Raw genomic sequence first — 27,896 nt, 5'->3', positions numbered from 1 at the left:
TTCACTGACGGGAGTGAAACGGCAAAATATGTTATAGGAAATAAAAACGCAAAGCCTGTTTGTACAGTAAAATAACATGGAGATAGTGTTGTTGGTAATTAATAAGGCTCAAAAATTACATACACCGATCGTTTATTTCTCCAAAACAGAGTAGGGGACGTGCTGAGTGGGCCAAAACACCAACGCGTTGCAGTCAATTGTATTCTGGGAAATGTAGTATTGATTATTAATAAAGGACAATATTCTGATATAAATAACCTACTGGTGCACAACATGGACCAGAATGCACCGCGCCACAGCGCATGTGCAACAGACTCCTAATGCCTCATATAGCTGTTTCGATGAAATAAAAGATCCGTTCGGACGACTGCAGGGGAAACGCTGTTGGATCAGAAGGGGAAAAAGTAATAAATTAAAATATAATTTTTTTACAATGAGTGTTTATTTTATAAAGGTATATTGCATTTTGCTTTTGCTGATCTGAATGTTTAGAAAATCCACAAGGTCTGTAGCTTATGTGTCTTTTTCAATAAGGCTTGCTAGGTACCGTGCAACAATGCAACAAAGCCTGGCTTCGTCTGGGGTTAAGATATTGTGTGTGAACTTCAGATCTTGGGAGAGTGTAAAACCTAAATTAGGTGGTTACATACGCTAGCTAGCTCCTATAATTGGACTTCTCGTTGGCTGCAGTTTGGCGTGTATACGATGGGTCTTGTAGCGGCGGAGTCATGGAGAAGCTGGCTAGCTGGCTATCTATAAGATCGCCTGCGTTTCACACTATCCTCTCTCTCCCCTGCCCGCCATCTTTTAAAGGAGAATGTGTGCGGTGTGGAGAACCGATTTTAAAATGATTGAGGTTTTGCTGTGCACCCCATCGTTAAGGCTACTTAAAATTTTTACAGTCTGCGACGTGTAACCTTATCAAAACGTAGTGATGGACACCCCCAATGTACTTTTTGATACCTTTTAAAGCTATTTTGGATTCACATGTTTATAGTCTAAGCTTTACTTGGTAAATGAGGAAATCTAGCTGCTAGCTAGCTAGCTAGTTTATTTGCCAATGTTTTATGAGAGGTGGATCGAAACTAGTGAATATAATTCGGATAGCTAATGTTAGGTTAGAGACATTTCCCCTGCGTAATGTTTTTTGGATACATTGTATTCATTATATTATCTTCTCATAATTATGTTGCTACTGCTTAACTGTGATTTCTCGCTGCTTGTGTGATGCATTAGTGACTGTTGACGTTACCTCAATCTGTGGTAGGTCGCATTTTGGCATCCAGTTTGCTAGCTAGCTAATGTTAGTCTCAAATTCTCCCCGTTCGGTAGCTAGTTAGCTATAATTGCTAGACTAGCGAAGTTATAAGTAGTTTGCTTCTCTATACAGTGTTAAGCTGCTACATGTGTACCAATCTATATAATCACTTGGACAATACATCCATTGCTTTTGATTTAATAGCTTCCCATTATAGCTAGCTACGTTGGCTAAGTAGCCCCCCGGTTTCTGGCTAACATCCCCTGGCTGGCTAATTAGTGTGTGGGTTGCCAACACTAACATGCCGCCCCTCTTTAAACCTCATTTAACCAACATGCACTTTTTTAAAAATTTCACTATTTTATTTCTCGTTTTAGTAAAATGTTTTAAGTAACTCATGTTTTGTTGCTTTAACACTTCGGATTGGCTAGCTAGAACTAAGTAGCTAAGTGCACTCGCTAGGCTAGTTTTAAAAAGCCTTCTAGTTGGAAACGCTACTGACAATGCTAGTTATTTTGAACCACAATACGGCATCGTTAAGTACGTTACATTTATTTTTGACATGCTAAAAATGAGGGCGACAAACTAGCAAGCTAGCTAGGTGTCTTAAACATTTGTGTAGACATATTTGACAGCACCATAGCCATATTAGAATGACATCCTTGATGTTTGTAGGATAAGGTGGCAATATTGTGTGAATGCAGCCCTGATGGAGCTGAGGCTAATATTAAGTGTTATTTGTGTATGTGGTGTGGAGATGGTTTTGTTTGAAAATATTTAACATGATTATGGGGTTGCTGGGAGAAACCGAAAATGTCAGGGGCAGTTTGTACACATGGTGTCTTCCCCCCTCATGTTCATGTGATCCGAGGATATCTCATGGGTCTGAAATCTGTTTAGTTCACCAATCACTTACCCGATTGGCAAACTGCTTCCTGAGCATCTGTTATTTTTTGTGTGTGTATTTTTATTTTATAGATTGTTATTTGTTATTGCAGTCGCTTTTGCTACTGGTTCAAGTGAGGCTGTATTGTAGAGAGAGTGGAATTGGTGAGGGGTGTTCTGACAAAGTCAAGGCTACCACACTCTTCGTCCAGGAGCGAGAAAGCCGGGTTTTGGGGGTTTGGGGCTCTTCTGTGGCGGCATGTGTTCAGTATGCCTTCAGTTTACAGAAAAACTGCTGGGGTAAAGTTAGCCATAACACTTCGTTGACAGCATAATTATATTGTGATTGTGGAATGGGGAGAGGGGGCAGGATTGTGATATCGCTGACTGGGGGGCAGATACATTTTTTATTTATCATTTGAGATAAACAAAAAAGTTACCTATCATTGCTTTGTTGGATTTCTGTGCTTGCCTATGATGACTGTATGTCTCCAAACACATCTCTTGTAAATAATTTCGCTATTCACTGACTTTTTATTTTGTGGTGGCCATGCTGATATTGTGGAGGTGTGCCATAGATGAGTGTGTGTCTATGTAGGGAAAAGGAAGGGAAGCGCATAAATGATTGAGTGAACGAGTCACTGTGTATCCCATCACCAACCCCCCACCCCCCCCCCGTTAGAGTGACCATGTGTCCCATATCAGCTTTGGGGCTCCCCACAATGAAAACAAAGCCCTCTTTATATGGATGGGCTTCACTTCTGATTTGTTTAGCTCTGCGGGTAACACAAACATTTGAGTAGCATTAAAATTTTAATGAGCAGGGTAGTGTTGACCTTTACAAGGCACAGAGCTTGAGGAGGAGGCCGGGATTCCTCAGTGAGCCCTGAGAAGAAGGGGATCATGATAAGGCGATTACACATTTGTATTAGAGTTTTTCAAAGAGGCCCAACTTTTAGTGTCTATGTCACTCACTTTTCACACTTGGTGCTATTTAGTGAAGAAACAAAAATGGCCGAGGTAGAAGGGAAGATTTGGCTTGAATGACTGATGAGCTTGGAGCCCTTGAGATCCACATTGCTCGGCTGTGCTTTCACAGCGGTCGCCGTTGCAAAAATTCCTCCGGCAGTTTCCTTAACTGGTCATGGTTTCTTGACCATCTTGACAGCCAGCATTGTAGATTGGACAAGGGCACTTCATGGAATTATTGGCCAGGGTGACGTTTTTCCAAATTACCATGTGATGCAAAGCACAACCTAGACTTCCACTTGTTGCTTGTAAATAAAAAATTAAACTTTCATTCCAACTGAGTGGAAGTGTGGTCCCATGCACCTGGAGCGATTACAGGCTCCGGTATGAATGAAACTGAATCTCTTGAGTTGAAATGTGGGCCTGCTTTTGTAGTGAGCGAGATGGTTTCAGTGACAGTCAGTGTTGTTTAGAGCCACTTTGGTCTCCGGACCCTTTGGCTGCTGCACTGTCACTGCTCTGGCTGAGCTCCTGCCTCCGCCTTCTCACCAACTTTTCAGAGAACACCATGGTTGCCTGTCTGTAAATTGAGATTTCCTCTTTCCAGAAAGTGGGAAGGAAACATTTTTCCCAGTCATCTGCCTATGTCAGGTTTAAGCATGTTATCCCTGGACTGTGCTCCACAATGCACTTCTCTGTATATCACTACTGACTGCTCTCCAAAACAAGGGTCTGTAGTGAATGCAGCCTCTCTGTAGAGATGTGAAAGCTGAGCACTTCAGCACATTGAATATGCAAAAGTACAATATATATTACAATATATATGCCAGTGTGCTGAATATGAAAATCAGAAATATATGCCAGAAATACGAGACCATAATAATTAATAGAAGAATAGTCTGTGTGTATTATTACATATATGAAGTCCTATATTAAAATGTGTTCAATAGAAGGGATTTGCCTTTTTTATGGTTACTATGATGCATCTTCTGGGATTTTGGTGCTCCCGGTCTTTTGAGCAGTGCGTAGCCTGAAAGCAGGGGCTGTCTGGGAGCAGAGAGCTTGGGTGGAGGGGGGTTGGGATTCAGTTTACGCGGGTGACACGGTACACTCTGAACCGTCGCACACTTGTACCCATTTGTATGTCTTTCCTCGTCTGGTGCAGAGTACAAGGTCAGGCCCTGAAATGGGATTGGGGTCCCCCCTGGGGAGCAAAGAGCAGCGAGAGGAACACGGAACCCCCTGAAGGCACGGGACGCCCAGACACAAAGAGAGCCCCCTCGCCAGCATGTCGGCCGTCACCTCGGCAACCCAAGCCCCGCCTCCCGGCATCAACCCCCCGCCCCCCGAGTTCAGCAACCCCACCAAGCCAGGCAGGAAGACCAATCAGCTGCAGTACATGCAGAATGTTGTGGTGAAGACGCTGTGGAAACACCAGTTTGCCTGGCCCTTTTATCAGCCAGTGGATGCTGTCAAACTCAGCCTACCGGTGAGTATGGTACAGCCAGATTAAAATGAATTATTGATAATATTAGGATTCGTTCAATTAATTCCCTGGGCTGAAGTTCTAAAAATAGAAGTTGGATTGATCATTATGATCTAAAATATGTGTGTCACTATGTCCCATTTGGAACGGTTTCTTTTTATGATACTACCATAGTATCTTCATAGGTGTGTTTTTGTGTATTTTTAGTGCTGGGCTTGCTGTGCTAACAGTAATTTAACCTGCATTAAATAAATGTGTCTCCTGCTTTGTTCAGGATTATCATAAAATCATCAAAAATCCGATGGACATGGGAACCATTAAGAAGCGACTGGAAAATAACTACTACTGGAGTGCCAGCGAGTGCATGCAGGACTTCAACACCATGTTCACCAACTGCTACATCTACAACAAGGTGAGCGGCAAAGCATGGCTGTTCCTGCATCGGTCAGCCTCCACGCATCCGCGTCTTCATTATTTCATTTTAGAGTTCTGTTGTGTTGCTTTTTCTAATGCTGATGTAACTATCACTACTGGTAACTGAAAGCAGTGGAGTTCTAAATCACTGACTTAAAAGAAAAACATTCCTAAAAAACCTACTCTTCAAAGGGATAAACCCCTCCTACCTGTCCCCGCCTTTCTCTCACCTGTCGCTGACCCTGTTCCTGCCTTTCTCTCAGCCCACAGACGACATTGTGCTGATGGCACAAGCGCTGGAAAAGATTTTTCTGCAGAAAGTGGCCCAGATGCCACAGGAGGAGGTGGAACTCCTGCCCCCTGCCCCCAAAAGCAAGGGCCGTAAACCAGGGGGGCCCCCCGGCACAGGTAACCATCCCCTCCAAATTCACAGGGAATATACCCACCCATCCTGAACTGATTTTTTTTTCATCTTACGACCCTGCATGTTTATGGCATCCATGGTGATTTCACGCAAGTTACTGACATGGCAGCCCACTCACCAAATAAGTATTTTGATCAGTTAACATCTTAGCGCAAAGCCCCTAGTGGTCGGCACGCCGGCGTGCCAAGATTGCTGAACTCAGTCATTCAGTGCTACTGCACCCAAAGTATGAGTTAAAAACAGAAATGCTTTGTTTTAGTTTCATTAGTAGATGATACACGAGAACTACGCCGAATACGGAGTTTCGCAGCGCCACCATTGTCGCTCTGGTCGTTCATTTAACAAGCACCCCCTCCCTGCAGTGTCATCTTAAACTCATGAAAATATTCTTTCACCACTCAAGAATCGTATTCCGTCATAGCAACAAGATAAACCCGATAATAGCCCTAAGATATGCCAATACAGTAATGAAAATGCTGCTCACCGAATAACGAAATAAACGAGAAAAAGTTTTCAAAAACGATACCATGTCATTCTACAGTCAGTATCTGGGACTAAATATTGAATATATGTACAACCTTACCATTGGTTTTACGCGTAGAGATGTCCCTTTTGAGACTGCAGTGGTCATATCTTGTCTTGGACGATCTGTTTGGGAAATATACGCGCATTTGTGACGCCTGGGTACTATCCAATATAGCTGTGCGTAATACCCCACGTGTTGTTTACGGCATTGTCAGCGTAACTGAAAGTTTTCTCATCATCACATTCACTTACGCATTCACTCTGTGGTAGCAGTAAAAGACGCTGCACCTGAGGAAACCTTGTCAACGATTTTTCATAATTTCTTGGAAAATACTATTAAGGTCCTCAAAAATTATATTGAGGACCTCTGGGCATAGCTAAGCCATATGTTTGCTGATAGACCTAGCTGACCTTGTTTTCTGGAGTTAACCCCTATCTATTAAACACAGGTAAGATTTTATCATTGCTATGTAAGTATTACTGCTCAAAATATTTCGGTTATATACATTATTTTTGAAATTGAGTGTCTTTAAATAGGTTAGTGGTATTTTATAATGAGGATATATCACACTGTAATGTAAGCGTTCGTTGGTAGTTCTTGGTAGTAATTTTTGTGATTCATGCAACAGTGATGACCTGAGAGTTGGAACATTGTCAAAACGTGGAGGACAGTTGAAAATTATTTTCCTGTTGTCCCATCCCTATACAAGAAAACATAGGAGAGTACAGAGTATAGAAATACATACAAGAGTTAATTATTACACATTTAGGTGCTGTACCGCATTGTGTGACAATATTTTGGCATTTTCTTTTATCTGATATCAGTGTTTCATTTTAAACCTTCATAATGGGCTCATTTATATTCTTTATAATGGAAAAAAAACATTTTATTCATTTTTGGAGAGTTTGGATATCTTTCTGGACCCCTAGCTATTTTAGACCATTGTACTGGTGGAAAGCTTGTAATTCCCACTCGAAAATGATGCAAGATAAGATAAGAAACTTTATTGTCATTGTACTGCTGTGCAAGGCAACAACACAACATAATTACGATGGCACTCCCTGATATTGAAGAACTTTTCAGGGAGCACCAAGCCGCTGTGTCCATGCACGCCGCCATTTTCCCCATCAGTGAGTTTCTTCAGTTAATTAGTTGATTTGTAGTGAAATATATGATTATGTTGTGATTTACAGCAATGCATAATTTAGGCATTTTGGGTAGATTTGGAGACACACAGGGAGTTTTTGATCCAGGACATGTATGGTTTAACCTGCTGTATATTTGCAATCTCTCAGTATATCATTGAAAACTAAAAAATAGATTGATTTTTTGCCTCGACAATTGCATTTGTGGCACTTTAGTTTATATTCATAATTTAGGAAGAAATAATCAGTTATAATAAGTTAATAAGTTATATTGCAAATAATACAATTGTCGTGCTTAATTTAAGCCATTTTTTTTAAGCCAAGTCTCTGTGATGCTCGCATCTGGAGTTATAAAGCTTTAAATAGGGTACCCCCTAAATGGGCAAGGATTGGTCAGAATTGGCATGTGCGCAAATGGGTTAAGGTTATTGAAATCACTTGTTTAGGTTCTGCCATAACATTGGGCTTTTTCAAATAATGTGGCATAAATAGGGTAAATCATCCTTCAGTTGTCAGGGTGGTTGGGAACTGCCATTTCGTGGTATCTGATTAGTGCATTGTGATGTGGCATATTTTCCCCTTCAAACAATCTGTTGGATTTTCAGATATTTGTATATTGTTGTCTTTCCTGCAGAGAGCTATGCTTTTACCATCACTTGTCTTGTGCGTGCGCGTGTGCATCTGTGTGTGCATGTGTGTAGGGAGCCAACAGGTGGCAGCAGTGTCCTCCGGCTCCTCCCCCCCACAGGTGTCTCAGACGCCCGTCATCGCAGCCACTCCCGTGCCAACAATCACGGCCAACGCCGCAGCAGTCCAAGCTCCACCTGCTGCTGCTCCCATGATGCCCGTAGGACCCCCTGCACAGCCTGTTGTTAAAGTAAGTCCTGTGCCCCCTCCCCACGACAGGGAGGGGCAGTGTGGCAGACAGTCACCCCATGGAAGCCTTTGCAGAGATTAAAGTTAAGGCATATAGATTTCCTAACAGACCTACAGCCATGACAGAATTTCAGTGAAGGACCACTTGTATTAATGCGTGTGTCTTGTCTGTTTGCCTTTGTTTCTGCGCACACATTTGCGTGCGCTGCCTACAGAAGAAGGGTGTGAAGCGGAAAGCGGACACCACCACGCCCACCACTTCCGCCATCACAGCCAGCCGCAGTGAGTCGCCGCCCGCCCTCCTGGAGCCCAAGCAGGGGAAGGTGGTGTCCCGGAGAGAGAGCACGGGGCGCCCCATCAAGCCCCCCAAAAAGGACTTGGAGGATGGTGAGGTGCCACAGCATGCGGGGAAGAAAGGCAAGCTGACGGAGCACCTGCGCTACTGCGACAGCATCCTCAAGGAGATGCTCTCCAAGAAGCACGCGGCATACGCCTGGCCCTTCTACAAACCGGTGGATGCGGAAGCCCTGGAGCTGCATGACTATCACGACATCATCAAACACCCCATGGACCTCAGCACAGTCAAAGTATGCTCCGTACACGTACATCACACACTCACACTCCCTCCACGCAGACACATGCTACAAACATATGCCACACACACACACGCTACTTGCTTCTAATGCATGCTGTGCCTGATCTGCATCATATACAGTGATCTCTATAAGATTTAGTACAAAGATTTTTTTTCTTGATTTGGGTCTGTACTTGACTATTTGTAATCAAACAATTGGTTAAAGTGCTAATTCACAGCTTTTATCAAAGGTTATTTTTTAAACGTTTTGCTTTCACCGTGTAGAAATTACAGCACTATATACGTAGTCCCCCCTATTTCAGGGCACCATAATGGTAAATGGTAAATGGACTGCATTTATATAGCGCTTTTTTTTTCATTCATAAAAATGAGTATTGTTCACAGATTTGACGGTAGACATTTTCTCCCCCCCACCCCCACTCACCCACCCCAATACTGCCTATACAAAACATAAGAAACTATAGGGAATGATAATACCAAATTAAATCGTAAAATAAAATAAATACACATAAAAATAAAACAAAACATGTACATATATACACAAAGCACTGGGTTGAATATCTTTCAAATGCTTCAGATAAAGTCCGGAATACAATAGTCCAGAAGTTGTTCAGCCTATTACAAGACCAGAACATGTGGGTTAGGTCTGCTTTTTCTGTGTGACAATGATCACATATTTCATTTACATTAGGGTAGGTCTTGAACAGTCTAGCCTTACTATAATGAGTTTGAAGAACCTTGAACTGAATTAAGCCGAGCACATGAGGATGACCTATTTACCCTATCCTATGCATTATCCCATATTTCATCAGATATATTCATACCAAGCTCTTCTACCAAGTCTGCTCGGATTTTATCAAGTGTTATATTATTAAGTGACATGATATTATCATAAATATTTGAGATAAGACCCTTAAGGTGTGCAGGTGGGCCGCCAGGCTTGCAATACACTGGCGGAAACCGTGTGATGTATGTAACTGCTTATGGTAACTGCAGAATGAATTTTGAAGTGTACCGAAGCATCTTACTTGCTGTTCAAGCAAATGTCTTCAAAATCTTTGGATGGCGCTTCCTCCTACAGCAAGACAATGGGCCTCATTCACTAACGTTGCGGAGGCACAAATCTGTGCTTAAACTCTGCATACGCACGTTTTAGGCACAATTGTGGGATTCATCAATATGGTATTACTTGAATTTGTTCTTATTGTGTTATTTCTGAGCTGCCTCAGACCATGCGTACGCAAAAATCATGAAGGCCCCAAGTCTTATTATTTAAAAATTGTAAATTCATCTTGGACCAATAGTAGAAATGGGTAAATGTTCAATATTTGAAATTGTAAATAATATTTACTAATCATACCTAATAATGTACTTGGTAATAATCTTGAAGATTTTCATTAAAATAAATGTCTTAAGTCACTATCTATCGCTGCATTAGGTAACACAATGGTGATTGAGCCTATTTTTATATTAATTTATACTATTATTATTATCATAATTTATGATTAAAAAACTTGGTGTCTGTGGTGACATTCCCGGGAAAAAATCACAAGCGGCGCACAGTTAGTGACGCGTTTTTCATCACCCATCAGTGGTTGGTCCGCCAGAGAGGGTAGGCGGAACTAACACAACAGGCTTGCTCTTCAACTGACTTGTGTGTGAGCAGCGTACTGTTTTTTCCGATGTCTGCATGCGTTACAATAACAGAGAAAGGGGGGGTTGGGGGAGTTATGGAACCCTAAAAAGTTTTTGTGTAACATGAGAGATCATATTATTTGTTGATGTAGATTTCGTATTACATTTAATGACAATGTAACTTTACTAAATTACATAGCTATTTGCACAGCTAACGCTAGCTACCAGACCATGTCAAGAAAGACCATGTCATGGGGCGACATAGCTCAAGAGGTAAGACCGATTGTCTGGCAGTTGGAGGGTTGCCGGTTCAAACCCCGCCCTGGGCATGTCGAAGTGTCCTTGAGCAAGACACCTAACCCCTAACCCCTAACTGCTCTGGCGAATGAGAGGCATCAATTGTAAAGCGCTTTGGATAAAAGCGCTATATAAATGCAGTCCATTTACCATTTATTTACCAAGACAAAATTAGTTTAGACAACGTTGCGCACAGTATCCATCTTTCATATCAGGTAACGTTGCGTTAGCTAGCTAGCTAATGTAATTAACACAATCTAATGTTGGCTAACAATTAGAAAAAAACGCTAGCTAACGCTACCGACCGGTACCGACCTCGCAAACCGTCTCTCGATTGCAATGCTACCTTGTTGCAACGTTGCAGTGTAGCTAACTTAAGGCCAGTTCAGATCAATGATTCGCAACGAGACTGGGTGCAACTTGTAAAATTCCAAGACGTCTGATTGTAAACGTTGCAATTTTCTCTGTAACATTCTAAAACCATTTCACCTCGTTGCGAATCATTGATCTGAATTGGCCTTAATGTTACCGTTATTTACATTGCCATCGAGTTCATCAATATATTATAATGATCGGAATAAAGCCGGGGTATGTGGAGCAGAGCCGGGTCTGATTTCTGAAGACATCATGCAGGAGAAGAATACGGCAGTATGGATTAGCATTGTTATTATTTTATTACGCTTCCTCATATGTTCCTTCAGCCTTTATGCCCTTTTTGATGAAATCTCCTTTGTTTTTGTTTTATTCTTCTTGTTCTGATTGCTAATTTAACACCCAGCTCAGCTTTATTCTCAAACAGTTTAGCTAGCAAAACCAGAAACACCAGGGGCAACATTTTGCAAGGCAGTTGTTTCAAAAATACCACACAACAATCATTCACGAAAAAGACTGCTTATTGTGCACGAGATACATAATTGCACGAGCCACAGCGAATCCCGCAAATTCTTCTCTGCAGTATAAAGATGTTCATACCGGGCAAAAGGTGGATAAAGAACGTTTGCAGAAATTGATCATCACTAATTCTACCCCAGGTTTGCTATGGCATTTTAACCCGGCTCGGCAGTGTAAAGACATCTTGAGTTAGCCTAATGTTAGACAACGAATGAGTATGTACGTAACGTTACTTTTATAACAACTTTTTTATTCAGTAAATAGTAAGTGTTATAGTTGGCGTGCCAACTGACTGACGTCACACAGGCGACACTGGTTGGATCCAGTTGGATCTATGGGAAGTGAGGTCCAAAAACACACCTGCAATTACCGCTTCTCTCCATTGGCACTGCCATAGAGAACGAAACTGAAATCTTTGAGATTGTCACTTTAACCCCTTAGCGCACGAGCCAAATCTTACCAATCCTTGCCCATTTAGGGGGTACCCTATTTAAAGCCTTATAACTCCAGATGTGAACACCACAGAGACTTGAAAAATGGCTTAAATGAAGTAAGACATTTGTACAATTTACAATACTAATGCAGATTAGTTTATATTCATAATTTTGGAAGAAATAAAGTGCCACAAATGCAATTGTTTTGACAAAAAATCAAAAATAAATTTGCACTTTTTAAGTTTGCAATGAAATACTGAGAGATTGCATATATACAGGAGGTTAAACTATACATGTGCTAGATCAAAAACTTCTTGACCACAAGTTCATAAAATCTAAGGGTGGATATGTAGAACTACTATAGATGTATGAAGCAACAACTAAGCAGTGTACCCAGCGTCTCCAAATCTATCCAAAATGTCTAAATTATGCATTGTTGTAAATCACAACATATTCACGTATTTCACTACAAATCAATTGTTTTGACTCAAGGAAATCACTGTTGCATAATTTTCAAAAAGGAATAACAAGCTTTCAGTCAGTACAGTGGTCTAAAATAGCTAGGTGTCCAGAAGCATATCCAAAATCTCTCCAAAATTGAATAAAATGCTTTTTGTCCATTATAAAGCATATAAATGAGCCCCTTATGAAGGTTTAAGATGAAACATTGCTATCAGACTAAAAAAATAATGCAAAAATATTGTCACAATGCGGTACAGTACCTAAATGTGTAATTAACTTGTGTGTATTTCTATACTCTGTACTCTCGTATGTTTTCTTGTATGGGGATGAGACAACATGAAAACAGTTTTCAACCGTCCACTACGTTTTGGCAATGTTCCAACTCTGACGTCATCACTGTTGCATGCTTCACAAAAACGATTATACTTCCATCTAACGCTTTCATTACAGTGTGAAATATTCACATTATATGACACCACTAACCTATTTAAAGATACTCAATTTCAAAAATAACGTATATAACCAAAGTATTTTGAACAGTAATACTTACATAGCAATGATGAAATCTCCTCTATGTTCAGTAGATGGAGACAGAGACAGTATCAATGATACTGTTCTATTCGCTTCTGTTTTGCTCCAGAAAACGATGTCAGCTAGGTCTATCAGCAAACATATGGCTTAGCTATGTTCAGAAGTCCTCAATAATAATAGTATTTTCCAAGAAATTACGAAATATCCTTGACCACGTTTCGTTAGGTGCACCATATTTGTCTGCTAACAGAGTGAATGCGTAAGTGAATGCGATGCTAAGAATATTTTCTGTTACGCTGACCTATAAAACGCTATTCCAAAAGCAGAATTAGACATGTTATACATCGTTAGAAAGCTTATACTCTCGCCTACTGAATAAATTAATTGTCAATCAAGCCAGACTGTACTAAAAAGGGCGACGACACCCTAAACAACAGGTGTGGTATTACGCACAGCTATTTTGGAAGATACCCAGGCGTCACAGATGCGCGTATATTTCCCAAACGGATTGTCCAAGACAATATATGACCACGCAGTCTCAAAAGGGACATCTCTACACGTGAAACCAACAGTAAGGTTTTATATTTATTCAATATTTAGTCTCAGATATTGACTGTAGAATGACATGGTATCATTTTTAAAAACTTTTTCTCGTTTATTTCATTATTCAGTGAGCAGCATTTTCACTGCTGTATAGGCATATATTAGGTGCTATTGTCAGGTTTATCTTGTTGCTATGACGGAATATGATTTTTTAGTGGTGAAAGAATATTTTTATGAATGCCAAGATAGACAATATTGTCCATTATGTCAAGGGGGGGGTGTTTTTTAGATGAGACTGCAGGGAGGGGGTGCGTGTTAAATGAACGACCAGAGCGACAATGGTGGGGCTGCGAAACTCCGTTTTCGGCATAGCTGTCGTGTATCGTCTACTAATGAAACTAAAACAACGCGTATCTGTTTTTAACTCACACTTTGGTTGCAGTAGCACCGAATGTTTGAATTTAGTAATCTCGGCACGCCGGTGTGCCGACCACTAGGGGCTGTGCGCTAACAGTTAATTAGAAAATTAATTAATTAATCTTATCATAAGTATTACTTGTAATAATAATAATTAACTGTATAAGAATAATAATAATTACATCATATTTAATAGTAAAAATGTGTCTTGCTCCCACTCAGAGTCAACAATAGGGTACTCCTTAATTTCCCCCCCTCCCCTCCCCCCCAAAAAAAAGCATTAGCACTCTCTAGCTTTACACCGGCATTCCAGTATTGAGCTTTGTAGAATGCAAGTATTCCCACAGACCCTACACCACTGCAAATCAGACGTGGGACTTTTCCCAAGCAATACGATAAAGGGTGATACATTGCAGGGGAAACTTTAGAATACGTGGAAAATGCAGCAGTGCCCATTTTGCGCAACCGAGTGAAGGATTCCGGAAAAATGGAAGTTATTCTTGTCTACCTAATGTAGAGGCGACTCTTCAAAATCTTAGTGGGCTGAATGATGACACGAGGAACCGTGTAACCGAAGTAACTCGGAAATCTGTTCTACTCAGCTGAGATTTCATTTGGCATTTACAGAGTAATTACCCGAAGCATTTGTGTTTAGGCTATTTATTCACGGAAACCTGTATTCATCTGAAGTATAATTACAGTTGTAATTTGTTTGTATGGTCAGTAAAGTGTGCATATGCTGTTTTGAATATTCTGGAAAATAACATTCAAGATGAGCTGATTTGTTTTTTACTGCGTCCCTCAGCAGACACGGCATTCACTGCCTCAGTTATTGCAGCCCAAGCCTCATTCTTCCTCGCACCAGTCACTCCAGTGGAAACGCTATGAAAAAGAATGCCTTTTCTGGCTTCAACTTCTGAAACAATCACTTCTATTTCTGCATTAGTAAATTTTTTATTTTTTTTACCATTAGGGGCCATGGTTCACCTTTTCTCTTCACTTCTCTATCTCTCAGCCATGCTCTGAGCCTGCAACAGGACCGTCCTTATATGGAGAAATGGGGTGTTGCATTATGCAAATAGAAAATTGCGGGCATGCCCCTGGATTCTGGAATGATCCAAATTCACAAACATACGCACGTGGGTAAGAAGAAAAGTGGCTGGTCCCAATGATCCCAAACATACATATCAAAAATTGGAAAATTCTTGAATGGCCAAGTCATTCACTTGATCTAAATACAATTGAACATATCTTTCATATGCTTAAGAGAAAACCTCAGGCACCAAGTCCATGATACGAGCAGGAGCTGAAGGTTGCTGTAGTACTGGCCTGCTGGCAGAGCATCTGCAGAGAAGATACTCAGCGCCTAGTGATCACTATGGGTCACAGACTTCAAGCAGTCATTGCATGTGTAGGATATGCAACAAAGTACTAAACATGACCGCTTTTAATTTACATAGCATTATTATGTCCTAGTGCTAAAAATTACCATTTCATAAAAGCTGAGAATCTGCACTTTAACCACGTTAATTGTTTGAGATCAAGAAAAAATGTCTATCTCAAACATTATGGAGCTCACTGTACAAATTGTGTAGTCTTTCAAATGTTTTAAATGTTATCTGCAATGTACTTGAGCGCATGGCTTAGTTTAGAAATGCTCTCATCTACTCACTGCTTTACTGTAGAATCTTATTTCGTGTTATTACAACAAGGATTCATGGTACTGCACAACTTCTGTATGTCCATATTGTCATCATAATAAGCCATGTGGGCCTGCTGTGTATTCAGTTTAACGATTTTTAATGTAGGTTTTAACTGTTTCAGAAGTGATGCATTTGTTTGGGCCAGTGTATTTGGAAATATTAAATGCATTTAATATTGCATTTAGAAATCCAAATATGCCATTTAAATGGCCATGTTTTTAACCCAAGTCTGCGCTGACCACGTAGTATACATGCATAGCAGGTGCTATACCAGGGATCTGCAAGCCTGGTCCTGGAGAGCCACACAAACTGCCAGTTTTTGTTTTCACCTTGATCGGGACCCAGTTCAGACACCCACGTAGTCAGGTGCAGTGAGTTAACTGTACTCAACTGCTCTAAGTGCTTATTTAAGTACAGAGTAACAACAAGTAGAGTGGAGTAGAGCATGTGACTCTCCAGGACCAGGATTGCAGACCCCTGTGCTGTGTGCTTGCTTCATGATACTACATACACACACACACACACACTACTCGCTGTGCGCCTTCAGCACAGTCAGGGTTTGGTATCGTTTAGATTTCATAGTTACCATTCCCATTCTGCTTATCAAATTCTTATTGAATCCTGGTTCTGATTCTTGTCATATTGTTTGAGTATGAAAAGAAACAAAAATGTGTTGTACACAAAACCACCTTTATTTTCAGCAGATTAATACGGCCACAAAAAGTTAATTAATTTGGTAAAAAAGTAAAATTGAGGTATTCAAACGCATCAAACCAAACACATCAAACAAAGAAGGCCATGCTCACAATGGGGGAAAACAATCTGTTATGCTCTATACATCTATTATTGTCAGTTGATGGATTATCAAGATTATAAAAAATGCTGAAACATTGTTGTATGGTGGGCTGTAAAAAACAAGGACAAGAACCCAGATCTGAGGTTTTCCGTGCTCCCGTGCTAAAAACTGCTTTAAACGTACGTTATTATGATAGCTAATAATGTTAGTTAAAAGCATCTTGGTTAAAATCAATTATCATAATAGGATCTGATGTGAAATGTAACGTTGCTAGCTATTCAATTAAATGTCACATCACATCCTAAAAAACAAATGTTCAAACATTCAAATGACTATCTCTGTCACAGCCTCTTAGCTACAGGTAATAAAAGTTATAAGTTCTCACTGGGGACAAAATGGCTAATTTACTACAAATATAGATGTGGCTTGATTCAGGATCTCAGTTTTTTTTTGGCTTTCCCATCACGTCTATTGGCCTTAATCAATTTTTTTCTCCTCATTGGCTCTGATTTTTGCATGGGAGGACATAAAACGTCTTTTAAAAAAAAAATAAACAATCAGAGTTCTTGGCTTTGTTTTTTGTACAGCACACCATACAACAACATATCTGAGTTCTTACAATTTGGATAATCCGTTGACTGCTTATACTAACTATATGGAGCACAACAAATTTTACCCCATTCTGGGGGCATGGCCTATTGCTGGCATGATGATGCATATGTATTACGTATCCAGCGACGTAAACATAAGCGCAGCAGGTCCTGCCCCTTGCAGTTTACTCATTGTGAATGCCATTGAAAATACATTTTAAGTATCCAATAAGTGGATTTGAAATGCACATTTTGTGGCAAATTCCCAGTGCTTGGAAATTTGGTGCCGGTTTCAATTCGTAACGGACTGTTTCTACCAAGCCTTAGTCAGTGAACACACACCCACACAATACAGTTGACAAGCTGTTATTCCCCTGCAGAAAAAGATGGACGAGCGCGAGTACCAGGACGCGCAGAGCTTTGCGGCCGACGTGCGGTTAATGTTCTCCAATTGTTACAAGTACAACCCGCCTGACCATGAGGTTGTTGCCATGGCCAGGAAGCTGCAGGTGGGAGACCTTGCCAGCAACTCGCTCGGCATCCGTTTGCTAGTAACGAACTGCTCACGCAGTTCTAACGTTGGCATGAGACACTGCTCGGCATGTGAATGTCGTCAGGTCATTTTAGTTGAGTGTTGAGGTGCTGCTCAGGTTTATTCACATGAATGTGAGGCTGCTCAGGTCACTTTAACTGAGAGTTGAGACACTGCTTGGGTTGTTTTAGTGTGACTGATTACCTGCATAGGCCTTTTCTGCATGTGGACCGGGAAAGGGAGTAAATTGTGAGCATGCAGTCCTGTATCACAGCCATTGTATTTTTTTATCAAGTGATTGGCACTCAAATTCATGGATGACACTGTTTGGGTGAATCGGAGCACCACACTTGCAATGTACCAACTACCAAGTGCTTCTTAATATGCATGTGTAATTTATTTGAACAAGAATGTGGCTTCTTCCCAAGCAGTGACTGCTAGAAGTTCTGTATGAAGGCTGCAGGTGTACGGTAAAATACATAATTTTTGCATATCATAGATGAATCACTAGATTGGGCATTCTAGTTGTCTAATATTGTTTATCAATACCCAGCTTATTAACTCACTAGCTAGCTAGCTGTTGTATAATTATTACTTATTGTGGGTTTTATTTACTATGTCCTGGGTGGTGCAGTGGCTAGCTAATAGATTTTGTCCTTTAGTTTGCAGAACCTAAATTTTATTTTCATCCTAGTCGGCTAAATTGCTTGTTAGCCTCTTGACCACTTCTCAGTGGGACTGGGACAAAGCACACTGTTTAAACATAGCCTTTTTAAATGTTAAATCTCTCCCTTGCATAATTTAATTCTCTCCCCTCTGTCTCTCTCTCTCTCCCCCTCCCTCTCCCCCTCCCTCTCCCCTGCTCTTCTCTCAGGATGTGTTTGAGATGCGGTTCGCCAAAATGCCGGACGAGCCGGCAGAGCCGACCCCGCCCTCGGCCCCACCCTCGGCGGGCATGGTGAGCAAGAGCAGGGAGAGCAGCGGGAGTAGCGGGGAGAGCTCCAGCTCAGACAGCTCAGACTCGGAGGAGGAGCGGGCCACCCGGCTCGCAGAGCTGCAGGAACAGGTGGGTTCGGAACAGGTGGGTTTCAGAACCGAGGATCAAGACCCCATTCCGAGGGTAGAGGGACGGGGGGGGGGGGCGCAGCAGGGGGTGGGCCAACCTCTGGTCACCTCCCTGTTTTATTAGGCCCCTCCCTCTCACACAACAGTCATACAAACCTCACAGCCACAAATCTTGATTGGACAGAAGTTTAACCCTCTACCGCCACATACTTCTCTCTCTAGACCTGGTTTAAATGGCTTGCATGCTACACTTTTTTAAACTCATTTTTTTAATGAAGGCATCATTGCAGTGTAATATCTCTTGAGTTTTAGAGTGCAGTCGCTGTGATTGAAGTGCAGTAGCCTGTTGTGGTATCGTTTTAACTTGATTCTCTGGAGTATCTCTCTCTTCCTCATTTCACTCTGGCTTTTTTACCAGCAATTCTCTGTGGAGCACCCCAATGGTAACAGGTCGGGGAAAAAAAACGGGTGTGCCAAACGTTTTCAGGTGATTTGCCTTTTCCTTCACGGTCCCCCACTAACTTCTCCTTATATTTGTTGCACCCTGTGGAGTGAGCGGTAGAGGGTTAAGGCGTGGGACGGGAGGGGGAGGGAGGGGGTTGGAATGAGGGAGCAAGGGGTGAAGGAGGAGGAACAGGAGGAGGGAGCTGGGCCAAAGGCAGACCTACCCCTTTCTTTTTCTCTCTTCAATTCCCCCAAAGATTCTGATTTTGTTGCCGTGAGTTTAACTTGGGAGGTGCGGGGTGGGCAGGACAGGGGAGGGGGCAGGGCAGAGAGGAAGAATGTGACTTACCTTCCCCTCTCTCTTATTGGTTGTGTTTGTAGGGGACCTGTATCCTTGTGTTGTAATCTGAGCTGTAATTTGTGGTCTTCTGGAGGTCTTTAGAGCCGTTTGCACTCAGTTTGGCAGTCTCAAACGATTAAAGACCTCTCCAATTGCTTACCCAGTGCGCTCCCTTGTCCAAAACATTTCAATCGGGCATTGAGAGAAAGAAATGTGGTTTGTTACACATGTGCAGGTTTCTATTGTTAAAATTGTACAGTACGTTTATCCCAAATTGCTGCTTGTCTTTACTCTCAGAATGTATAATCGAATTGAGAACGATGTGCAGTAATAAGCCATAGATTAGAGTATGATGTCCGTGTCTGGAATCGTTTGTCACTGGTGTAGTGAAGCACTAGGTAAGCAATGTGATTTTCAACTTAAAAGTAAAGTATTTGTGAATTATGATGAGTAAAACAGCCTAGAAATGATGAAAGGAAAGCTGTTTTACAGAGAAGCTTTACCGTGCGCATTTTTCAGTGAGACATGATTATTCATAATGGCTCCATTAACTGTCCCCCACTTCCTGACCTTTCCCCATCCCCAAAACGCACACAAAGGCACGCATATGCACATGCTCTCATACATGCTTGTTTATGCATACATTGACACATACTCTATCTCATACACACACACACAAGCAAACATGTACAGACAGACAGACACAGACACCTCACCCCACCTTGTTTGAAGGCTGACTCCCCGCCTCTCTCTCCAGCTGAAAGCAGTTCACGAGCAGCTGGCTGCTCTGTCACAGGCCCCAGTGAGTAAACCCAAGAAAAAGAAAGAAAAAAAAGAGAAGGACAAGGAAAAGAAGAAGAAAGACAAAGAGAAAGACAAAGTGGCCAAGCTGAAGCCAGAGGAGGAGAAGAAGCAGCGCGTCCCTCTGCCTGCGAAACAGAAGAAGGGCCCGGCCCGGAAAGCCAACAGCACCGTTACCGGCACCAGGTAGTGCCCTGCCCCAACCACCACATGCATCCTCCTAGGTCCTGCTGTGTCCAGCCAGACCTGCCCATTACCAGTAATTCTAGTGCATCTAAATGTAGCTTTGGGTGCACAGCTGTATGAAGCGTGTTCATTTTAGTCTCACACCACTGCAGCGATATCACACACTGCTCTGCCCGTGTCAGCGCAGTGATCTCACACACTGCTCTGCCCTTGTCAGCGCAGTGATCTCACACACTGCTCTGCCCGTGTCAGTGCAGTGATCTCACACACTGCTCTGCCCGTGTCAGTGCAGTGATCTCACACACTGCTCTGCCTGTGTCAGTGCAGTGATCTCACACACTGTTCTGCCCGTGTCAGTGCAGTGATCTCACACACTGCTCTGCCTGTGTCAGTGCAGTGATCTCACACACTGCTCTGCCTGTGTTAGTGCAGTGATCTCACACACTGCTCTGCCCGTGTCAGTGCAGTGATCTCACACACTGCTCTGCCCGTGTCAGTGCAGTGATCTCACACACTGCTCTGCCTGTGTCAGTGCAGTGATCTCACACACTGCTCTGCCTGTGTCAGTGCAGTGATCTCACACACATTGCTCTGCCCGTGTCAGTGCAGTGATCTCACACACATTGCTCTGCCCGTGCCAATGTCAGTGCAGTGACCATGTTCATGTTTGCCTAGTGGTCTTAAATGCTGTAGCACCAGTATCTGGGACCTGCAGAGCTGGTAGCAGAGTACTAGCACAGTACTTCATGCTGGTTGTTAATTATGAATGAATTATGTTAATCAACAGTTAAGACTATTGCCTTTCAGGTTGTCTCATAAAGTCTTAATATTAATGTACAGTGTACATATATCTGAGCTAGATCATTAGCATCCCTGATTTGTGGGTCCTAATAGGCCTCAGAAGTCGTGTCCTCATTCCCTTCGGGTTCATTAGCATTTTCGAGACTTCCGGTTCAAAAAATAGATGCCCCTATGGGACAAATGAATGGCGATTTCCGAATTCCTTTAAAATAAATGATTACATTGGGACATTTTTTTGTATATGAAAAAATAATGCTTTTTATCCATTTTTAATAATCTAAAAAAATTCTGTGTCATTTTAAAAAGCCAATTGCTAACAGCTAAGTGGTTAGCCACCCAAGATGACACAATTACAACATCACACACAGCTGTTTCGATTCATGTGCGAAAACCATTTTCTTCCCGTTGTTTCCCGTTAGTGTAATAAATTATAAATTTTCTATTTTTTACAGTTGTATATATCGTTGTATACATCTTTATTATTCCTATTGTTGTTATCGTTGGTATTCTCGTTAGTGAGAGCAAGAGCTGTGACGTAAATAACATGCGCAGCAGTTATTTTTTGTTAGCAAAATAATTGTTTCGGTTGAAAAACAACATCGGAATTCAGCAGATCCAGTGCCATTTAAGCATTTAAGAGAAAAATGTGTCCGGATAAAAACGTCAAAGTTTCAAACTCCAGCTTAAATCACAGACTGACAGGGACGGTTATGTGAAAATCCATTCATTTTTTCCATAGAGAAATTTCCCTTTGAACCGGAATTCCATGTATGGGCAAGGTTTTTGCTCTGCGTTACGTCAGACTTCTGAGGCCTATTAAGGGAGGGGGAGAGAGGACAGAAACGAGACTGGGGCAAAAAGCCGTAATTTCCACCGTGTGCAAAACCTGCAGGCAGCCGAAGAAGGGGGCCAAGACTGCAGCGTATGAGTCGGATGGGGAGGACTCTCTGCCGATGACGTACGATGAGAAGCGGCAGCTCAGCCTGGACATCAACCGGCTGCCGGGCGAGAAGCTGGGCCGCGTCGTCCACATCATCCAGTCACGTGAGCCCTCGCTGCGGGACTCCAACCCTGACGAGATTGAGATCGACTTCGAGACGCTCAAGCCCTCCACGCTGCGCGAGCTGGAGCGATATGTCAAGTCCTGTTTACAGAAGAAGCAGAGGAAACCTTTACGTAAGTTCAGAGAGCACCACCCCAACCCCCAACAAGTGCAATCTGCAGAGCTGGGGGGGAGCGGTCTGCTCTTGGCCCACCCCCTTCTTCTCCAGCTTTAGGTGCTTTCAGCTTCTTGCATTTTTTTCTTTTCTTTTTTTTCTTTCTTTCTAATTTGGAGTCACCCTACCACCCCCACCCCTGTACACGTTAGTTAGTGTGGACTGTGCATCTTTAATTCTGTGAACTCGTATATAGGCCTTGTGCCCAGGCCAAGTGAATTCTGGAATTGCAGCAGCGTCCCGCCTTCTAGCTCCTCACTATCTAACACGTAGCGTAGCCATTATTAATGTGGGTTTGGAAAAGAAAGTTAGAAAATAGAATTTGAAGAGGAACGTAAGAGGCTAACTGTGTGGCTGTGCAGCGTGGCGCAGGCAGGCAGCCTGTGTTGACTGTGCGCCGCTGTGTGTCTCCTGCAGAGGGCACAGGGAAAAAGAGCGCCAAGTCTAAGGAAGAGCTCGCTCAGGAAAAGAAGAAAGAGTTAGAAAAGAGACTACAGGACGTGAGCGGACACCTGAACAACAACAAGAACCCGCCCAAAAAAGGTACCCATGTCTGAGGGGTGGAGCCACGCCACAGGCTGGCCAGTGAGCTTGCAGCTTAGAGATCTGGCAAGACAGACAGGATGGCGGGACAACTCATTTTACTCCTTTTTCCGGGGTGTTTCACCCCCCCCCCCCCCCCCATTGTTCCATCGGGATTTCGCCTATTTTTTTCCACTTATTTTTGTCAAGGCCTCTTCTCATTTCTTTCATTTTTAAAGTAAAATATAATGGCCTAGTCCAACCCTAGGTCCAAGTACTTTTTAACTGGACGTTTCTCCCACCCTCCAGTCCCTTACTGTGAATGCATTACCATACCACTTCCAGTGTGGAACAGGAAGTAAGCGGTACTCTGGAACTGGCAGCCCTGTTATGGTTGCTCTTTCTTCCCGTTTGGACAGGAAGTCTCTTGAATCTGAAAAGAAACCCCACAATGACATCGCCATTAGGTCAGAAGTAGCTGTTTTGTGCTGATGGGGAAAGATCTGTAATGTTGCAGTCATGGAAGCGTTAAGGCCCATGGAGGGTGGGGGCGGGGCGGGGGGGGGGGGGGGTGTAGCTACATTCTGCTGGCAAAGGAGGTGTCCGCTCCTCTGCTTCTCTTCCTGTTGCTTTGCCTCTTCCAGTGCTCCTGTATGCGCGCATTCATTCCTCTGCTCAAGAAGCATTTTACACACGCTCACATAAACACACACCCCATGGCTAGAATCGGGGTGCTGGGGGGAAAGGAAGGAATATTTGGGAGTTGGGGATGGTTTGGTTGGAAGGGAGAATGCTACATACCCACACCCACAGCAGATCACCTATGCTACAAAGCATCAGAAACAAAAAGCTTGCACGTATCATTTGGCATTATTTAGATGAGCCCAAACACTTTCGCAAATTAGAACATAAGGTTGCTATGTTATTTACTGCATAACCAGGTTGAGCTGACTATCTACGACCAAGGTGAACTAGAAGCATCCAGCCTTATTATTGCCTGGTCACAGTGAATAACAGGGCTGGAAATCGAATCTAGGTTTTCACTCTGATTATTGGGCCACAAATGCTAGTTTCTGGCTAATTCAGGCCACATTTTAGCTGACTTTATGATCTGATCATGGGTGAGGGGGGTTTTTTCATGCAGTATGTGTGTGTGTGTGTGTGTCTGTGTGTGTAGCTGCGTCGGGCGGGTGATTTGGCGGGGAACATGAAATAATCTGTATGTTTGGTGTCTAACTGAGTGACGGAGTGGGTATGCTTGTTTTAATGGCATGAATGTGGGTGTGGCTTTCATGTGGATGTGGCAGTGTGAGTCTGGCTATTCATGTGGCCAAGGCAGCATTGAAGAACAGCCTGGATGTTCTTGTGCATGTGGCTGTTTGTTTTAGGTATGGGTCTAGGTTTTAGCTGTTCATGGTTGTGTTCATTTGTGTTGGCACGGCTGTTTGTGTAGACTTGGCTGCATGTTTAATGGCCATTGGTCTGGGCGTGGCAGCGTGTGACACGTGTCTCTCTCCCAGCAGAGAAGGGGGGGTCAGCACAGGCGGGGGGGCCATCCCGCCTCAGCGGCAGCAGCTCTTCCTCCGACACGGGCAGCAGCAGCTCCAGCGGCTCCAGTTCGGACAGCAGTGACTCGGACTGATCCAAGAACAGCCGGAGAATGACTAAGACTGATCCCAGAACAGCTCGGCAGTGACTCGGACTGATGCCAGAACAGCCCATCCTCACTCAGACTTTTCCCACAACAGCCCAGCTGCAACGTGGACTGATCCCAGAACCGCCCAGTGTGTTTAGAACTACTCCTTTTTCTTTTGTTTTTTATTGTTTTGTATTTACATTGTATGCAGTCATGGTTGTTTCACTCTCTAAGACTTACATTTTATAAGAAATTACAGTAAAACATACCACCATGGCTGAGAATATTTAAAAGGTTTTTATATATATATAATTATAAAAAAAATAATAGTTGGAGAATATAAGAACACCACATCAGAAGTTCTCAATATGGCAATTTTAAAAATTTTAAGTTTAATCAGGAAAGAGAAAGGAATAATGTTTAAGGTCCTGAAAGATTAATTCATTTTAAAATGTGTACTTGGAACTCTGTGACTTTTTAAAAGAAATCCAGAAAATCTTGAATTGTTGTTTAGCAGGGGGCTATGACCTCAACATCAGGCCCTGCCACAAGGACAGAAAGTTCACCAATGAGTCACCAGTCATTTATTCTGTGGCTCATCAATGTTGGCTTCTGGAATGACCTCTCAACCCTATCCACATTCCATAAAAAGCTGCTCTTGTGCATATTTACATACAAGTATAATCTCCCTTTTTAAATTATTTCTTTAAAATATGGTTTAATATGCATGGGATGACAGAAATGCCTTTAGCTTTTAAATAACACTTTCACAGAGATTATGGAAATTGGCAAATCACCTTTTCCCTTGTACATGTGGGTCTTTCCCTAGTCTGCTTAGGGGGCAATCTTGTGGAGCAGGGTTTTGTACCTTGGCACCTTTGATAGTTAAATGCCAACAGACCCTCTTTTCCAGGGAATTGACTTGCTTCATATTATGGTTTGGTGCCTTTTTGGTTCCGGCAAAATAATATTGGGTACGTGTCCCTTGTTGATGTTTAATCATCTGCTGCTGTCTTTCTTCGTGTTCCTTCCTATTAGCCAGGCAGTTAGAGCGGAGCAGGCCAAGGCAGTAACACGCTTCCTAGAGGATCACTTGCAGAGCCTGTTTTTGAAGTATTGAGGAAGTTCTGATGTAGTGAATTAGGTTCAGTTGTGGCATTAATGATGTTCAAGAACGCTTTGCAGTTTTGTATGTAGCCCATCTGTCTGCCCCCCCTCCCCCACCTCACCTTTGTTACAAATTGTCTACTATTTTCATAACGCCTCACAGCATGATGCCTTTCAAATGGACATAAGTAGCACAGGGATAGGAAAAAATGTGACAGTACTATTCTTACCTTTGTACAGATGAGAGGTGTGCAGTGCTCTTTGAATCTGGGTACGATTGTTACAACAGCTGGGGTGTGAACTTGACCTTGTTTTGTTAGTTTTGTTACAATGGTGCAGTATTTGTGTATTTTAACCATGGACTAAAACCAACTTTCTTTTCAGCAAAAAAAAAAAAGAAAAAGTAGGGGGAAAAAATCTAGTCCAGTGCTAAGATTTTAGGCCTCAGTATTTAAACTATTTAAACCACCTTGTTATGAAATAGTTGCTTTTTGTAGTTTTGTGTGTTTTAAATACTCCATCTTGTTAAAAGTGGTATTTTGACACGTCTGGTACCATCACAGGGATGTCTGGGGGGTGGCGGGTGGGGGTGGGGGTGGGGGTGGGGGGGTGGGCTGGGAATGAGGTTTCTCTGTGTTTGTCAGTTTTCAGAAGGTTCTATATTCCTGGCCCTGTGAGCTGCCAATCTGCTATTAGTGAAACTTCAATGAAAAAACTTATGTGCTGAAGAGGAAAATGCCAATACCTTAGTAAATAGAAAACAATGTCAGTAACTTGTCAATACAAATGAATCTTTTATGTGTCACTGGTACATATTCAAACAAACTATACCCTGATTTCTCTGGGTTATTCCAAACAGGAAGTGGAAAGCATTTATCTTCTGTATGGTGTTATTATTTCTTGTGTATATGTATCCGATACTGAACATTGGAAGGAAAGGCTTTGTGCCCTGGCGTGGGACACAAGTGAGTCTTCCTTGGGTGCTGAACATGATCTCTGAATGTTCATATCTGCCCTGGTTCTGTCTGCTGATCTGTGATCTTCTGTTACCCCCACCACAACTGCATTTGTAACATTTCCTCTTCTCTGTCCCATTGGGTGGAATCTGGATTGTCTTTCCATCCTTGTGTGCTATTGCTTAACTGAGATGCTGTTCTTCACTGCAAGGAGGAGGACAGCACTCTGGTATGCACTCTGGTGGAACTTGACCTTCCAAATCCAAAAAAATAGTTAAAAATAAACAATACATTTCTCTGCAGACAGCGAAGAGGTCCCTGAGAGCTGTCACTAGAATTTAAAGACTGAAAAATAAGTATATATATAAATATATATTCGCCATTTATTAGTCATTTTTAGGCCCTGGCCAAGGTATAATAGTTCTTTTTATATATAAAAATAAACAAAACTGACTTTTTATGTAATGTGCATGCAGGTTTATTGTAACTTTCTTAAAAACTTTTTTTTTTTTTGAGATGTTTATAGTATCTTCCTGTAAATGTCAGTCATTGAGAAAAATTAAGGACTCCGTGTAAGTAGTTTTAGGCTTGTTTATTGCAGCAGAGACCCCTGGGGTCATTAAGAGGGCAGGGTTATGGGAAACGGGGGGTGGAGTTAGAAGCTAATATTTGATGTAACTGCTAACCTGGGGTTTCTGTGACTCAAGCTCCTTTTCGTTTTTCGTAAATAAACCACAGAAACGTACCAATGTGTGAGCTCACTTTCTGCTTACTGCATGGCCTGCTGTTCTGCACTTGGTCAGGTTCCACAGACCCAAGCAAGCACAAGTGTTGGGCAATCCACAAAATTCTCAACTTTCAGAGCTGATAGTTTCTCGCATATCCAGTGCTTTCTAAAGCTTGGTGCAATTGCACATGTTGCACCACTGGCCTAATGTGAAAGTATTTTCAAGTAATTCCATTAAATCAAACGCTTTGTATTTGAGACTTGTCTTCAGTAAGTGAAACACATGTTCAGTTGGATTTGGGGTGGGTGATTGATTTAACATTCCAGTTTTATGTTGTTAGGGGTCAGTGCCCTGCTGCAAGATGAAGTGCCGTCCAAAGAGTTTTGAGGTATTTTGTTGGTTCTGAACAGACGTTTCTGTACACTTCAGAATTCATCCAGCAGCCACATCAATGAAGACAAGTGAGCCAATTCACATGGCAGCCATACATGCCCAAGCCATAACACTACCTAGATCATATTTCACAGATGGGGGGGGGGGTGCTTCGGTTCATGAGCTGTTCCTTTCTTTCTCCACTTTCCTCTTTCCATCACTTTTGCACTGATTTGTTAGATTTTTTAGCCTGGCAAAAAGCAGTAATTGCAGGTGTGTTTTTGGACCTCACTTCCCAGAGATCCAACCATT

General features: G+C 42.3%; 1 protein-coding gene and 1 long non-coding RNA gene across 11 annotated transcripts in view; one reads left to right on the top strand and one right to left on the bottom strand.

Annotated features, from left to right (window-relative positions):
- Positions 1 to 27,896, bottom strand: part of LOC135233773 (uncharacterized) — a 392,830-nt gene that overhangs the window by 265,482 nt on the left and 99,452 nt on the right. The window lies entirely within an intron of this gene.
- On the top strand, positions 279 to 27,229 carry brd3b (bromodomain containing 3b). Of its 10 annotated transcripts, none has more exons than XM_064297549.1 (13): positions 279 to 404; positions 4,278 to 4,601; positions 4,873 to 5,010; positions 5,276 to 5,420; positions 7,809 to 7,984; positions 8,199 to 8,570; positions 17,258 to 17,386; positions 18,284 to 18,475; positions 18,893 to 18,961; positions 20,016 to 20,245; positions 21,939 to 22,222; positions 22,681 to 22,806; positions 24,306 to 27,229. In XM_064297549.1, the coding sequence occupies exons 2-13, from the start codon at positions 4,401 to 4,403 to the stop codon at positions 24,425 to 24,427; spliced, it is 2,184 nt and encodes a 727-aa protein (XP_064153619.1). In that variant the 5' UTR covers positions 279 to 404; positions 4,278 to 4,400; the 3' UTR covers positions 24,428 to 27,229. The 10 variants fall into 10 exon arrangements, with proteins under 10 accessions (XP_064153619.1, XP_064153618.1, XP_064153616.1 ...); XM_064297548.1 differs by having other exon boundaries at positions 18,284 to 18,490; positions 24,309 to 27,229; XM_064297546.1 differs by having other exon boundaries at positions 18,284 to 18,490.

Source organism: Anguilla rostrata, chromosome 10 (assembly GCF_018555375.3).
Source record: "Anguilla rostrata isolate EN2019 chromosome 10, ASM1855537v3, whole genome shotgun sequence".
NCBI lineage: Eukaryota > Metazoa > Chordata > Actinopteri > Anguilliformes > Anguillidae > Anguilla > Anguilla rostrata.
This window is presented reverse-complemented; position numbering and strand designations above follow the sequence as displayed.